The sequence below is a fragment of the Gaeumannomyces tritici genome, assembly GCF_000145635.1.
Source record: "Gaeumannomyces tritici R3-111a-1 unplaced genomic scaffold supercont2.7, whole genome shotgun sequence".
NCBI lineage: Eukaryota > Fungi > Ascomycota > Sordariomycetes > Magnaporthales > Magnaporthaceae > Gaeumannomyces > Gaeumannomyces tritici.
Genome location: NW_008804551.1, coordinates 326,153 through 338,639, shown reverse-complemented (window position 1 = coordinate 338,639; position 12,487 = coordinate 326,153). Strand labels below are relative to the sequence as shown.

The window sequence follows — 12,487 nt, the reverse complement described above, 5'->3', positions numbered from 1 at the left end:
CGACAGTGACGGAAATGAGATACCAAGTGCGCAAGAATAAGCGAATGCGGCTAGGCAAAGTGCCGAAGTTGCTGCTGTCCAAGAGAGGGGCAAAAAGGAAAAAGAAAAGCAAAAATAAAAACAAAAAATAAAAAAAGCAAGAAGATGGTGGGCCGTGAGGGACAAGGCACAATCACGCCCCTGCCCAAGCCAGCCAACCAAGTGACATGCCGTGCCCCCTCGCCAACGGCCGTGTAAGTGGGCACGGCCTGGACAAAAAAGTCCGGACCGCAAATTTTTTCCCCACCACCACAAAAAAAGGAGCCCATTCAATCTGCAATTATTTTACCCTTTGCATTTATAAAAAGCGAAAAACGTTATTGTAGCTATAAGTAATGCTTTTTGCATTAAGATAATCACAAATCCCTTGAACGCGTGTTTTTTTTAGGTGTAGAATGCGGCGCGGGCATGTTGTTTGGCTTTGGTGCTGGTGCAATTGTGTTGGGAGAGGTAGAGTTTAGGTGGAGAAAAAAATTGCGGTCCGGACTTTTTTGTCCAGACCGTGGTGGGTTCCGCAGAGGACAGCGACAATCACAGGGATAGTTGGTAAGCAGCTGCAACAACAATGACTCCTGGAATCAAGTGGATTCTCTCTTTGTCCAGCCAGCGCAGCAGTGCCGGACACCAAATTGCGGCCGGCGAGCCGCCACCAGACGCAGGCCGATTCGGACGCGCGCGAACCCAAGGATGGCGGGCCCGGAGCCGCAATGACGATTCGCCGTTGCCAGTGGTGACGCCCGCTCTATGTATAGACGACCACGTCCACGCGGAGGAGCAGTCCGTGTGAGTGCCAATGTACGCACAATAATGTTTAGATTATGGAAACGAGTACTGTAAATTTATCCTAGCTGCTCCAACCGGACACAGCCGACAGGGACGAAATAATGTCATATAACCCTAATGACATTAGTCTTGGGCTCCAAGAGCAATGTTGGTCATTGATAGCTGCCTGAATAACGAGTCCGGATCGGAAATGCCGCCTGTTAGCAGGAATAGAACACCGGGATAAAAATATAGTAGGTTATAAAATCCTGAGAACTGTTTTGTCAGATGCAGTCTTGATACTCGAAGAGCGATCTAGCCAAGGCACTCACGGTTGATCTGTTCGCACAGGCTAGGCCTGTCAAGTGACCTCCTCTCCATCACGGCGCCGCGGGTTTATCCCCTCTCGTCAACGGCAGAAACGAGGGAGGCGACAAGTTCCAGGCAAGAAACTAAAGACGATCCGGGCCACGATGACGACCCTTACCTCAGCATATTCATCGACAGAATTAAGCGGTTTGCCTTGACGGAACTCGAGGGTGTTGACGAGCCAGGTGCCGGTCACGAGGATACTGATAGCACCAGAGAGGGGATCTCCAGCAAGCCCCGGTTCGGCGACTTGTCATTCTACGGTGTTGGGAGAGAGAAGAGAAACAGCTTGTGGGAACTAGAAGCGCGGCGGCTTACTAAGGCAGCGCGAGGGCCTGTATCAGGCATAGTATTTCACACACAACACTGCCCTAGCCTCCAACAGGCGGTCGGAGCTGCGGATACGATCAACCTTGGTTGCAAATATGCATTCTGGACGATCAAATGGTCTTGCACAATTACCACAAGCAGTGTTATGAACGAAATCGGTCGTCGCGGAGCTACATCATGTTGCAGAACCGTTCGCGCGGCTCGTATGGCCTCCCGGGCTGGACTGGGGGACCAGATCACATTACATATAACGCTGTGCCAGGCTGGGAAGCCTCGCGAGCACGAGATGATGTAATGAGAGATGCTGTGAACGTTCAAGTAAGGGTGATGGACAGGAGAGGGTGTCACAAGGAGACGCCTGCTCAGCCAATTATTTCCGATGCTGTCGACACTCAGCCGGAGATGGTCAAGCCAGAACAATCCGCGTTGATGCATTCGGAGGAGGACTATGGAACTAGGATAGATCCAGAGGCAAGTCCATCCCAGCCTGGAGTTAGGGACATTGTTGACTGATATCACATATTGCTCAGGTAGAAGATACCACAGGACAGGAACCGCCCAAACCACGGCCCAAAAGAAAAACGGTCGCCATCGACATAGCGTCGCTGCCAACACCAGAGGCTCCAACCCCGCCGGCAGCAAATGACGGTATCGGGCAGGTCAGCAATCTCCGACAGCACTATGCTTTTGTCGACCACCTGACTGCCGTCATGGCCCGTGTCGCCACGCACTGCATCAACAGCTCCTACTGGCGGGCCGCCGTGCTGGCAGTACTGGCCGAGCTCTCGACCAAGCTCAAGATTGTCGCCATCGACCTCCCGGGCAATGTCGAGTCGTGCCTGCGCCGGAACGGCTTCAGGCTGAGGCTAGAGGGGTCTTCTTACGGCCACGACCTAAATGAGGCGACAGCGGCTGAGGTGGAGTGGCGGTTCCCGCCGGTCGGCGACAACGACACGGTGGCGTCGCGGTACAGCGTTGAAAACTCCGTCGTCGGCCGCTGGCTACAAGACTGTCTGGCGCAGATTCTGACCGAGCTCAGCGGGGGGCGCGGCGGCCGCCGCCACCAACAACAACAACCACTGCATTTGCATGAGGCAGAGCTCGACGTCTCGGTCCTGGTGTTCCGCGCGGGCGCCAATGCCGTGCCGACTCTGGTGCAGCAGGACCTCCAGGGCAATGTGGGCGGCGCGAGCGAACGGCTGGGCTTGGTGTTGACGAAGGAGGCCATAGAGCTCGCGATCGGCGTGGGGGCCGAGCTGGGGGAAGACAGTGCAGCAGCAGCAGCAGCAGCACCCCCAGCTTGCTGAGACGGTGAAGCACCCGCTGGGCGAGGCGAGGCTAGGCGTCTGTGTGGAGAGATGGGGCAAGGAGGGCGAGCTGGACGCCAGGCATGGGATCGAGGTCGAGAGGCACGAGGTGGCGATCACGGATGCTGCCGGGCTTGTGACGGTGCTCGCCCCGCTCGCGCTCGCTCAGCCGGCCCTGGGACGCCAGTTCAGGATGCTCCTGCAGGAAATGAGCGCGCTCAACGCCTTTGGCGAGCTGAGCCCACCTGCGCTTGACTTCACGGCGCTGATCAGCCTTCAGTCGGGCCAGCACCCCAGGACCGAGTCGGAAGACTCGGGTGACCCCTTGCGGATGTCAAAGTCGCCTTTGCGAGCAGGGGAACAAAACGAGCCGGACGCGGTGCCTTTGTCGCGCTCTCTTCTCGCACAAAACCGACTCCACGCCCTCCTTCGATCTAGTGCCAACGACTTCCGCTCCTCCCGTTCCGCCGGCGAGGAAGCTGTGAAGCAGACCATTCGAGACGCTACAGAGAACCTAGAAGCGATCAGAGACGCGTCCTCGACGTGGGTCATTGAAGAAACGGCCGTCATTGTCAAGTGTCCCGTCTATGTCTGGACCACAGTCTTCCTGTGCTTCGTCCTCGTTGCTGGAGGCATGACGATTGGCTTCCTGGTCGGGGATCGAATCGCTGGCGTTGACCCGTTCGGCATCACCAGCATGGACGCCCAGGACATCATCATGTTTTTGTTGTCCACGCAGACCCAGAATAAGCTGGTGACCCGCGGACCGTTTAACAGGCCGTTCAAGAGCGCTGCTGAGACCGGCTTTTCTATCGATGTCCAACCAGAGCTTCGGACTTTGATGGCATGCGGCCTGGTCCCTGTCAAAGTCGCCACGCTTCAGGGACCGCACCTGGTGTTCTTGGACCTGATGCCGGAAGCTGGGAATCGCTTGACAGTTATTGACCACTCACGGCGGAGTTTGAGGACGGGTGAGTCTTTCCTGGGATTCGCAATCCCTCCAGACCCCAGGTCTGCTAGTGATGAGAAACTACAGAGGTACAGCAGCTTGGCGTGGGTCAAGGTTCTCGGGCTATACACTCCGAGAGGATAAATATTTTTCCTCCACCTGACAATATAGTTATCTAGGGAGGCACGGGAAGTAAGCTATAGCACACCTTCCAAGTAAGCTACAGAAAAGGTTCCAGGTTGGAACCGGACCGAGATGCCGATGCGCCAGCCCAAGATCTGCTCCAGACGAGACTATTCATATTTCAATCTGGCCAAAAGAGATTACATTGCGGCGATGCTCATCAGCCTGCCGCCCTTTCGTATCCCAACATAACACCGCACGTCGCATCATATTGGTATATGAGCAAAAGGATGAACAAAAGAAATCCAAGGGGGTATATTGACCTGCCAACAATAACAACATCCAGAGCATAAAAAAAAAATATAAAAAAAAATATAAAAAAAAACATGAGTGAAAAGAAAACATGAAGCCGGCCTAAGTCGCACTCGGGCGGAGCGTCTTCTCAATCTTGACGAGAAGCCTGCCCTCGGTGCGCTTGCCGGTGGGGCCGAGCAGGTCGAGGAATCTGTATCCCGGCAGGAGACGGTCGAGGCGGTAGCAGGCCCACGACGAGAGGGTGCTGTCGTCCTCGATCCTGAAGCGCAGGAAGCTGAGCTCCTGGGCCACGTTGGCCACGTCCTTGAACACGACCGAGTCGCCCTCGGGCCCCCAGTCCGGGTGGCTGGTGCCCTTGGTCTTGAGGTCGTCCTTGAGCGGGTCGGACCGGCCCTCGACGTGGAGGGCGACCTTGACGTGCGCGTCGAACGAGGTCTCGGTCTTGCCCTTGATGGGCGGTATGTTTTGGCCGGCGAAGACTGTGACCTTGAGCTGCATGATGGTCACCAGCTCCTTCTCGTCCATGGTGCCGTCGCCGCCGCGCAGGGCCGGCGGCTTCAGGACCCAGCCCTCGGTGCCGGCAAACATGGCGTGGTTGAGCATCATGTTGCTGTCGAGCGTCTGCCAGTTCATAGCCACCATCTGCACGCCCTTCCGCCAGCAGGCCGCCGGGTCCATGTTGCCGCTGTCGACGCGCGCGACGGGGTCCGGGTACGCGCGCATGAGGTACTGCCGGTTGTGCGCCGCTATCGCCTTGGCGTCCAGGTCGCGGATCCTGTTCTCCTGCAGGCTAAATATGTGCGAAGGCGTCTTGCATACACGGTCGTTGAAGCCGTGAAAGTGCTTGCTGTGCGTGTACACCGCCAGCCTGCTCAGGTTCTTGGAAATCAGAGGCCTGTTCCCTGTGGCGCCCGAGGTGGCGGTTCCCGAGGCGGCGGCGGTCCCCTCGTCGTCGGAGCTGGAGGCGGCGGCGCAGCCCGGCGACAGCCCCAGACTCTTCTGCTCTTCCTTTTTCAGCTTCTGCAGTGGAATCCCCAACGAGTCGGCCGTTCCGTTGTGGTCGTCGAGGACCGAGGCCTTCTTGGCCTTGATCAGTATCTTGTCTTTCAGCTCGTCCAGTCGAGGCAGGCGCAGGCGCGGGTCGCAGCCGATGAACTGTTCGTCCAACAGGCGCTCGCCCCATTCCTCGCGCATGATCTTCACCATGACGTCCTGCTGTTGACAGTCGGCGTGTACCTCGAGGCTGATGATGATGGGCAGGTGGTTGGTGGCGAAGGCGGACTTGCCGATGGCGCGACACACGTCGCGAAAGCCGACGTATCTGCTCTGCAGCGTGTAGTCGCGCTGCATATACGTGTGCGCGTGCATCACGACCGGCTCCGCCGATGGATTCGTTTGCGACTGGGACCGCGCCCTGGTCAGCCGTGTCTCTTCCTCGGACAGCGCACCGCCGGTCCCCGAGACCGGTGCGGGGCCGACGTCACTGTTCAGCGCCGCCTGGCTACCCCCCGGCGAGGGCGAGGGGACGGCCAAGTTATTTGCCCCTCCGCTCATTGTCCGGTGGTGGGAAATGGATTTGCCCAAAAGCATGCTTGTGACCTCCTCGATGGCAGATGCGACAGACGAGGTCGACCGGTGCCGCTGCGTTTCCGGGTGCGGCGATCGGGACCGGCTGGGGCTCACACTCGGGTTGTTCCAGACGTCTATTTCTATACAGCGACATCCGTGTTCCAGGGTCTTACGGGAAGGCATGACTAGTTAGTCTGGGCACCGAACCTGGGGAAATGGAGCATGCAGGCTCTCGGATATAGGATATACATGCCGTCGAGTACGCTTCCACCGAGCTGTCCGACGTCAGCTGGTTCCCCAGGAGGTATGTGTTGTGGCTGCTGTTGATGAAGTAGTGGCTGATGGGCTTGCACTGGTCCTCGGGGTCTGGAATGACCTTGCGCAGCGGGCCGAGACGGTACTGGTACCACCACACCTCGAAGAACTGCTGGAAAGTGTACGTCTCTCTGTCGAGAGGGTGCACCATGGTCTCCCCCTGGACCTGGACGAGAAAGTCGGCGAAGCGGTCCTTGGACAGCAACGACTGGCCGGGTGCGCACAAGTCCTTGTGTATGCGCACGATGTGAGACTGGAAGGCGGCGCAGACGGTCATGGTGGGCTCGACGGCGCTGTCGATGTGGTCCGGATCGCTGTGCTTGTGGAAGCCGCCTTGGGTGGGCGAGATGATTGTCGACATGTCAATCATGTGTTTTATCGCGCCGCCGTTCAGGCCGTGCTTGTGCTTACTCCCAAAAGTCGACATCCTGCTGAGGAGGGAGGGCCTGGCGGACTTGTTGGTCCTCCTACCCTTCTTCCTCCACTCACGCACTTTTTGGGGGATCTGGGAAGTGTGCCGAGGCCGAATATTAGCCTACGGATTCTCGTTTGCTCCGTCTCTCCAACGGCTTTGGTCTCTAAACAGGCCGACGCCTTCTCCCTGCTATTTACTCGTGGCCGACGGCGGGCATTCGCTGATGCTGCTCTGGCAATGACACCTGACGACTACAATGAAATAAAGGGTGAGACTCAGGGACGAGGCTCGACAGGACTCGACTCACGGCGAAGCACATGGTGGAGCGATGACGACCACAGCTGAAGACAGGCGGGGCGGCAGCTCGCTCCGGCTGCGGTGGGTAGCTAGGCGTCTCGCGCGCAGGGGGGCAGTCGAGTCGAGCGGGGGATTCAATGTCGTGCGAGTCCCCGCGTGCTCTCAAGTGAGCTCCTCGGCGTCGACTCTCGGAACCATCACAGGCTGCGACGAGGATGGAGCAGCGAGAGAAAAGGCGGAAAAGGGAAGGGAAGACGTCAAAACGAAGGCGCGGGTTGAGCGGATCGTAAAAGAAGGCCGGGTTCCTGGTAAAAAGAGCAAAGGAAAAACCACAGGGCGTGCGAGCGCGTCAGCAAGCGGCCAACAGCGGCCCCTGGCAGAGTTCCTTCAGTCGCTCTGGGCGTTCAGCCGCAGCTCCACGCAGTCAGACAGGCCAAGCCGCAGCCTCACCAAAAGCGCAGGCAACCAGGAAAGAGATGCTACCACGTCTGCCGCCCGCGGGCTGGAGATGGAGAGTATGGGCTGGCACCGGCATTGGGGCGGTGCACCGCTTCTCGCAGGGCTGGCTGGCGCGCTGGCACGCTGGCCCACCACGAGTGGCCGAGGGAGCCAACGCGTCGGATTGGCCCTTGTTTGCTGGCGTTTGAGAGTGCTTGTGTCGCCAACAATGCGAGCACCGCCGCCCACGCCTCCCTATCCTGGTTTCGACCTAGACGGGGCTTCGCTGGTCGGGCTGCTAATCTCAATGGGAGCTAGGCCCGGGACTCGTACCACCACGGCCGAATCAGCGCCTGGCCCGCAGCCCGACTCCGACTCCGACTCCTCCTCTTGTCCTCCCCCTTCCCTAGCATAGGCCACCCGCGCGTCTGACAGGGCCCCACAGCTGGGTGAGGCGGAGCCCAGCTGCATTGATTGCCCGATGATTGATCCATTGATGATTGATCCATTGATGATTGATTAACTGACCAACAACGCCCGGGCTCTCGTCGCTTCCTCCCCAGCGGGCTGGTCCGGCCGAGTAAGTCGGCCAGGGCGGGCCGGCGGCTACTGTAGCTAAGGACGGGGATCCCCGCCAGGATGCACGCGTCTCCACGTTTGATTGCGGCTCTGACCAGGGCGACAGCCCGGCTTATCCAAGGCAGAGGTCGCGAGTTGAGCAGGCGTGAAATAATGCGAGGAATTGGGCATTATGCTGCTCGCCTCGACTCTGTAGGAGTTGGCCGTGTCCTCCACGATGGGTGCTCCACTCAGCCAGCCGCCACCCACCTCCCCACATCCCGTATTGAATCACAACACCGTTCGTCAGCCACGAACGGCCCGTGCGCTCAACCCAGCTATGCTCGGCTGGTGTTACCAACCAGGCCCAACCAAGCCTCAACAACAACAAACCTAAATGGCTCGTCGAGAGAAAGAGGAAGAGGTCAGGTCGTGGGGGTTCTCCCACGTCTTTACCTGGGCCGACGGACCGTACGTTGACTAGCCCAGTTGGTCCAGTCTCCCTGCCGCCCCTTCCCAAGAGCTCACTGGACGAAGATCTTCATATCACACGTCTCACCCAGCGCGCCGCATCTAGAAATGCCTACTACAGCCCGCACACCCACAACGGCCTCACCACCCACCTCATTCTCAAAGGCCAGCTCACCATCATGTACCCCGGGGATGACGCGCCAGAGAAGGAGACGTTCGGGGTAGGGTCTCGTATCGACGTTGATGCCGGGCGCGTCCACGAGGTCTGGATCGGAGACGGGGGCTGCACGTACGTTATTGGCGAGAAATGAGGAATCCGGTAGCTTTGTGCTAGGTCTGGAGCAGGTCTGGACACGGCAGGTCTCGTGGAGCCGTGATAGGTATCCCACGTGCCCGCCTATATCCGAGGCGGTTCCAACCCGTCCGGACTTCATCCCAACTTCGACGAGGGAACGGCTTCACGCCTGGGCCCCACGGTAGTTATAAGATCAACTTCATCTGGGTCACCGGGTCACGCCAACCCAAACCAACCCCCTTTCCTGTTACTTGGTCTCCCCTGTCCATGGTCAGCCATCCGCCATCGTGTCGGGCTGGCCAGACGGGCTCACATAGAGTATTCTTTTTGTTTCGTTTCGCCTCTCCCGGTCTCGGACCTGGCATAGACTGAAGACGGAGATCCTGTCGGGAAATCCGCGGCTTCTATGATTGCCTTGTCCATTCCAGCCACCCGCTGTCCGCAACCGGGCTGATCCGGAACATGGGAAAAGAGAAAGTGATGCCACCCGGTTGAGGGCGAGACCTCGAGTCAAAGCCGCCATCCAGACGAATGGGCCTCGGCTTTGTGGTAACTGACAAACACATGGTTTTCCCAAGGGCAGACCATGCGGGCTGCGATGGTGCGCCTCTTGAACCGCTGAGTCCGTTTCGTTCGGACGAGGCTTGACAGCAGCGCTTGAAACGCATGCACATGGAAGGGCCGATACGACCACAGCAACACTACGAAAGGAGGTGGCGAACACCTGTGCGTATGATGTGTGTTCGAGCGAGGATATACCGAGATCCAACGGCGACTAGATACGGCAGTCACCACCTCCCATCTGCATAGTGCCGGGTAGTAAGATGGAGGGGATCATTTGCGCATCAATCGGCCCTTGGCGGCTGCAGGGCATCCGTAACGCCTCGTGCCTCGAGCGGAACCACACCGGATTTCCCTCGCCCGACAAAAGCGGCCGTCTCTCTATGTCTGCCTGCTTGCCACGGGTAGGGCGGCTGCGGGTAAAAAGTAGAGGTATAACACGGGACGCAGGTAATTACGACGGACGCATCTCCCCACGAGCCCGCCCGCCTGCGCATGTGACCTGCCCGCCCGCCTGCGCATGTGACCTGCAGCGACACACACGCACACACACACACACACACACACACACACACACACACACACACACACACACAACCTCATAGTCTCGTTGGGTAGCGGCCTGGCCCGCCCAGGGACCGCCGATGACGCCACCGCGTGGGCCACGGCTCTCTCCTGGACGGGGCCCCTGGCGAGTGTTTCTAGATGCCGTTTCGATAGAAGGCTGTCTCGAACGGTAACTAGCGGAACGCAATTGGCTGAAAAGTCCAGACGGAGGGAGAGAGGGTGAGAGAAGGACGGAAAAGAAAAGGGAAGGCCGGGGGTCACAGGCGCTCGAGATTGGAAGTCTCCATCCCATCCCCCCGTCTCATCCCATCTCCCCCCGTCTCATCCATCCCATGGCGATTTGCAAAACTGCCATCGGCGTGGCCGCATCGTTACAACACGGTAGGCTCGGAGAATTAAGGTCCTCTCCCGGAGGAGAGGGGCTAGTAAAATTGCGCCGGCTTATTCCACCCACGGAAGCCTCCTTTGCTCCAGACCTTGCCTTGTTAGTCTGGTGGCTTGGTACCGGGACGTTCCCGAGTAAGTTTCTTGTTGGAGGCGATCGGCGTCATCTCTCTCATAGTTTTCTGTCACTTCAGACCGGTCGTGATGGGCAAGACAAGCGAGTCGGCGAGCCTGTCTGTCCTGGGAGTGATCATGTTAATTTGTGGACCAACCGGTGGGAACAAGGGGACCCCCATCCCTTCGGACATTTTCCTCCTACGGTAGCCGGGGAGCCGACGGCGACGACGTCGTCGAGACGTGGGGAGAACGGGAACACGACATGGCTCGCAATATCGAAAAACAAGGCACGGGAACGGCCCAGGAGGTGGGCTCGTACCGTCCTGTTTCTGGACTGCTACAGGGCGCAGGAGACGGCAGTCCAGTGTTTTCTGCACATCTCGCTTACATTGTGGCCTGATCAAGAACATGAAGGCAGGTTTGAAGAGAGATGACCACACACGGCCAGAAGGTGAAAAAAAAAAACCCCCAGTTGGGAATCCTTCGGATAGCCTCAACCGTGCGTGTGGCGCTGGCTCCTCCAATGATGGGATCGCGTCCGTATTAGAGGTCCCTGGGCGACAAGGCGCTGAAACCAGGATCACGAGATGGGAGGAGCACCGGATGACGTCCTCGACTGCGGGGAGAGAGAGACAAGACAAGCAACAGCACGCCACGCAGGTTGCGGCTCCTGCCAACCTCCTCAATCGAAAATCAAGGCGCGGCATCCATTCCAAAGTGGGGTGAGGCCCGGGTGCAACGCTTAAGTTGGCCGATATCCGGATCGAAAAAAGGACTGCTTTTCAATCTGTGATAATCTGGTACTGGTGGTTGGTCTGCTGGAGCTTTTCCCTGTTTCCAAAAGGCCGCGATACTCGATTGGGCGCTTCCGGTGCGTCCACTGTGGGCGAAGATTTGGACCAATGCTACGCCAGCAAGGGAGGCCAGATCTCGATTAGGGGATGGTTCAAGGTTGACATTGCCGATTGTTTGGTTCAATGTCTGTGTCCCGTCTTTTCTTTTTGCTTTCTTTCTGCCCTCTCTCTTGCGGACGTTGCAGTTGCACAGCGGCAGGCAGAACCTGCACCGCTCAATTACTCGCGTGAATACCGGTTCTGAAACGCAGCCCTTTTCTTCACCGACCCCTTCTTCCCTTCCCTGACTTCAGCCGGCAGGGTTTGTCAGTTGCGCCCGCTCTGGGAATTCTTTTTTTGGCCTTGACCTTTGGCGGCCCCCAGGCTTGATCGCGACAGGCTGACGGGGTCCCCACATTTGACAAAATTGTGGCGTCGCGGGCTGCAACACTAATCAAGCAACGCAGAAATCTCTAAATCAATAGCAGCGCCGATTAATGACGGGTCAGACACTGTGACAAACCACCCCCCAGCGGCCGTGTCATCCCCCATCCCCAGCCCGTCCCCAGGCTTGCTACATCTTTCTTTCTTTTTTCTTCTTTTCTTTTCTTTTTTCTTTTTTTCTTTTCTTTTTTTTTTTGTTTGTTTGCCGAGTGCAGCAGCATGTGCCGCGCATCCAACGCCCGCTCCGTCTCCATTCTTCGTGTTTGCTGGTCCAACGGTCCAAGTGAGCGCAGCTTGCATGTCTGCCGTGTGCTATGTCCGTCGGATCGCGTCCATTGTCCATGGTGCCGTGTCCGCCAAGTTATCGGCCCTTCCCCCTCGTCAATGGGAAACCCCCTCTATCCCTCGTTCTTGGTCCTTCTTCCCCTCTTTGTGTTGCTGCGTGCCCGGGACTGTATGCATGCAGCACTGCTGCCGCATGGATGGCTCGTCCCGAGTCGCCGAGGAGGGGGCGGCTTGGGGGTGTCTAGACGCGGGCTTGCGGGCCACTCCGCACGCCTGACTGGCCTTTCGGGCCTATGAGTGGAAGGCCAGGCCACAGGGATCAAACACGACGGGAGAGTCAAAAAGATTGAAGCACGGAAAATCAAAACAATGTTCATCTGGAAGTCTCGTTGACGGAGCTGTCTGTGGCCTCTTGGCTGCTGGATCGTCAGGGCCACTGCGAAGCTGCTTAGTTTGAGGTACTGTGCAGGCGCTGGCGGTGCCGGGGCCATGCTAGCACGCTATCCTGGCTTGCCTGGGCCTGTCCAGCAGCACAGACAAGCCAAAAATCCCTAACTCGCAACTCAGTGTCATTCAAGCTCGACCCCTGACCCCTGGCCCACCCCTGACGGGGGAAGGTACCCAGGAGCCCGCACGAAAACTGCATGCAGTGAGGCGTACCTTCCAAGTTTTACAGTGAATGCCCTCTGACCAGTGGCAGATGTTTCCCCTTATGCCCCGGGCGAGAAGGCCTTCACACCCTTC

At 58.1% G+C, this 12,487-nt stretch overlaps 5 protein-coding genes across 5 annotated transcripts; 4 read left to right on the top strand and 1 right to left on the bottom strand.

Moving 5' to 3' along the window:
• Nucleotides 1–574: 574 nt before the first annotated feature.
• Nucleotides 575–924, top strand: GGTG_11456 (hypothetical protein; the record flags this gene model as incomplete). The annotated part of the gene is made up of 2 exons (XM_009229346.1): nucleotides 575–822; nucleotides 888–924. The coding sequence occupies exons 1-2, from the start codon at nucleotides 605–607 to the stop codon at nucleotides 922–924; spliced, it is 255 nt and encodes an 84-aa protein (XP_009227610.1). The 5' UTR covers nucleotides 575–604.
• Nucleotides 925–1,314: 390 nt separating this feature from the next.
• Nucleotides 1,315–4,058, top strand: GGTG_11455 (hypothetical protein). The gene is made up of 3 exons (XM_009229345.1): nucleotides 1,315–1,971; nucleotides 2,031–2,678; nucleotides 2,818–4,058. Exons 1-3 carry the CDS (start codon nucleotides 1,615–1,617, stop codon nucleotides 3,898–3,900), a joined length of 2,088 nt encoding a protein of 695 aa, XP_009227609.1. The 5' UTR covers nucleotides 1,315–1,614; the 3' UTR covers nucleotides 3,901–4,058.
• A 235-nt stretch (nucleotides 4,059–4,293) lies between these two features.
• GGTG_11454 (1-phosphatidylinositol-4,5-bisphosphate phosphodiesterase 1) lies at nucleotides 4,294–6,505 on the bottom strand (the record flags this gene model as incomplete). The annotated part of the gene is made up of 2 exons (XM_009229344.1): nucleotides 4,294–5,903; nucleotides 5,971–6,505. The coding sequence occupies 2 exons, from the start codon at nucleotides 6,503–6,505 to the stop codon at nucleotides 4,294–4,296; spliced, it is 2,145 nt and encodes a 714-aa protein (XP_009227608.1).
• Nucleotides 6,506–8,068: 1,563 nt separating this feature from the next.
• GGTG_11453 (hypothetical protein) lies at nucleotides 8,069–8,812 on the top strand. Its single transcript, XM_009229343.1, has 2 exons — nucleotides 8,069–8,257; nucleotides 8,364–8,812. The coding sequence occupies exons 1-2, from the start codon at nucleotides 8,184–8,186 to the stop codon at nucleotides 8,566–8,568; spliced, it is 279 nt and encodes a 92-aa protein (XP_009227607.1). The 5' UTR covers nucleotides 8,069–8,183; the 3' UTR covers nucleotides 8,569–8,812.
• Nucleotides 8,813–10,012: 1,200 nt separating this feature from the next.
• On the top strand, nucleotides 10,013–10,646 carry GGTG_11452 (hypothetical protein; the record flags this gene model as incomplete). The annotated part of the gene is made up of 2 exons (XM_009229342.1): nucleotides 10,013–10,164; nucleotides 10,389–10,646. 2 exons carry the CDS (start codon nucleotides 10,013–10,015, stop codon nucleotides 10,579–10,581), a joined length of 345 nt encoding a protein of 114 aa, XP_009227606.1. The 3' UTR covers nucleotides 10,582–10,646.
• Between the last annotated feature and the right edge of the window lie 1,841 nt (nucleotides 10,647–12,487).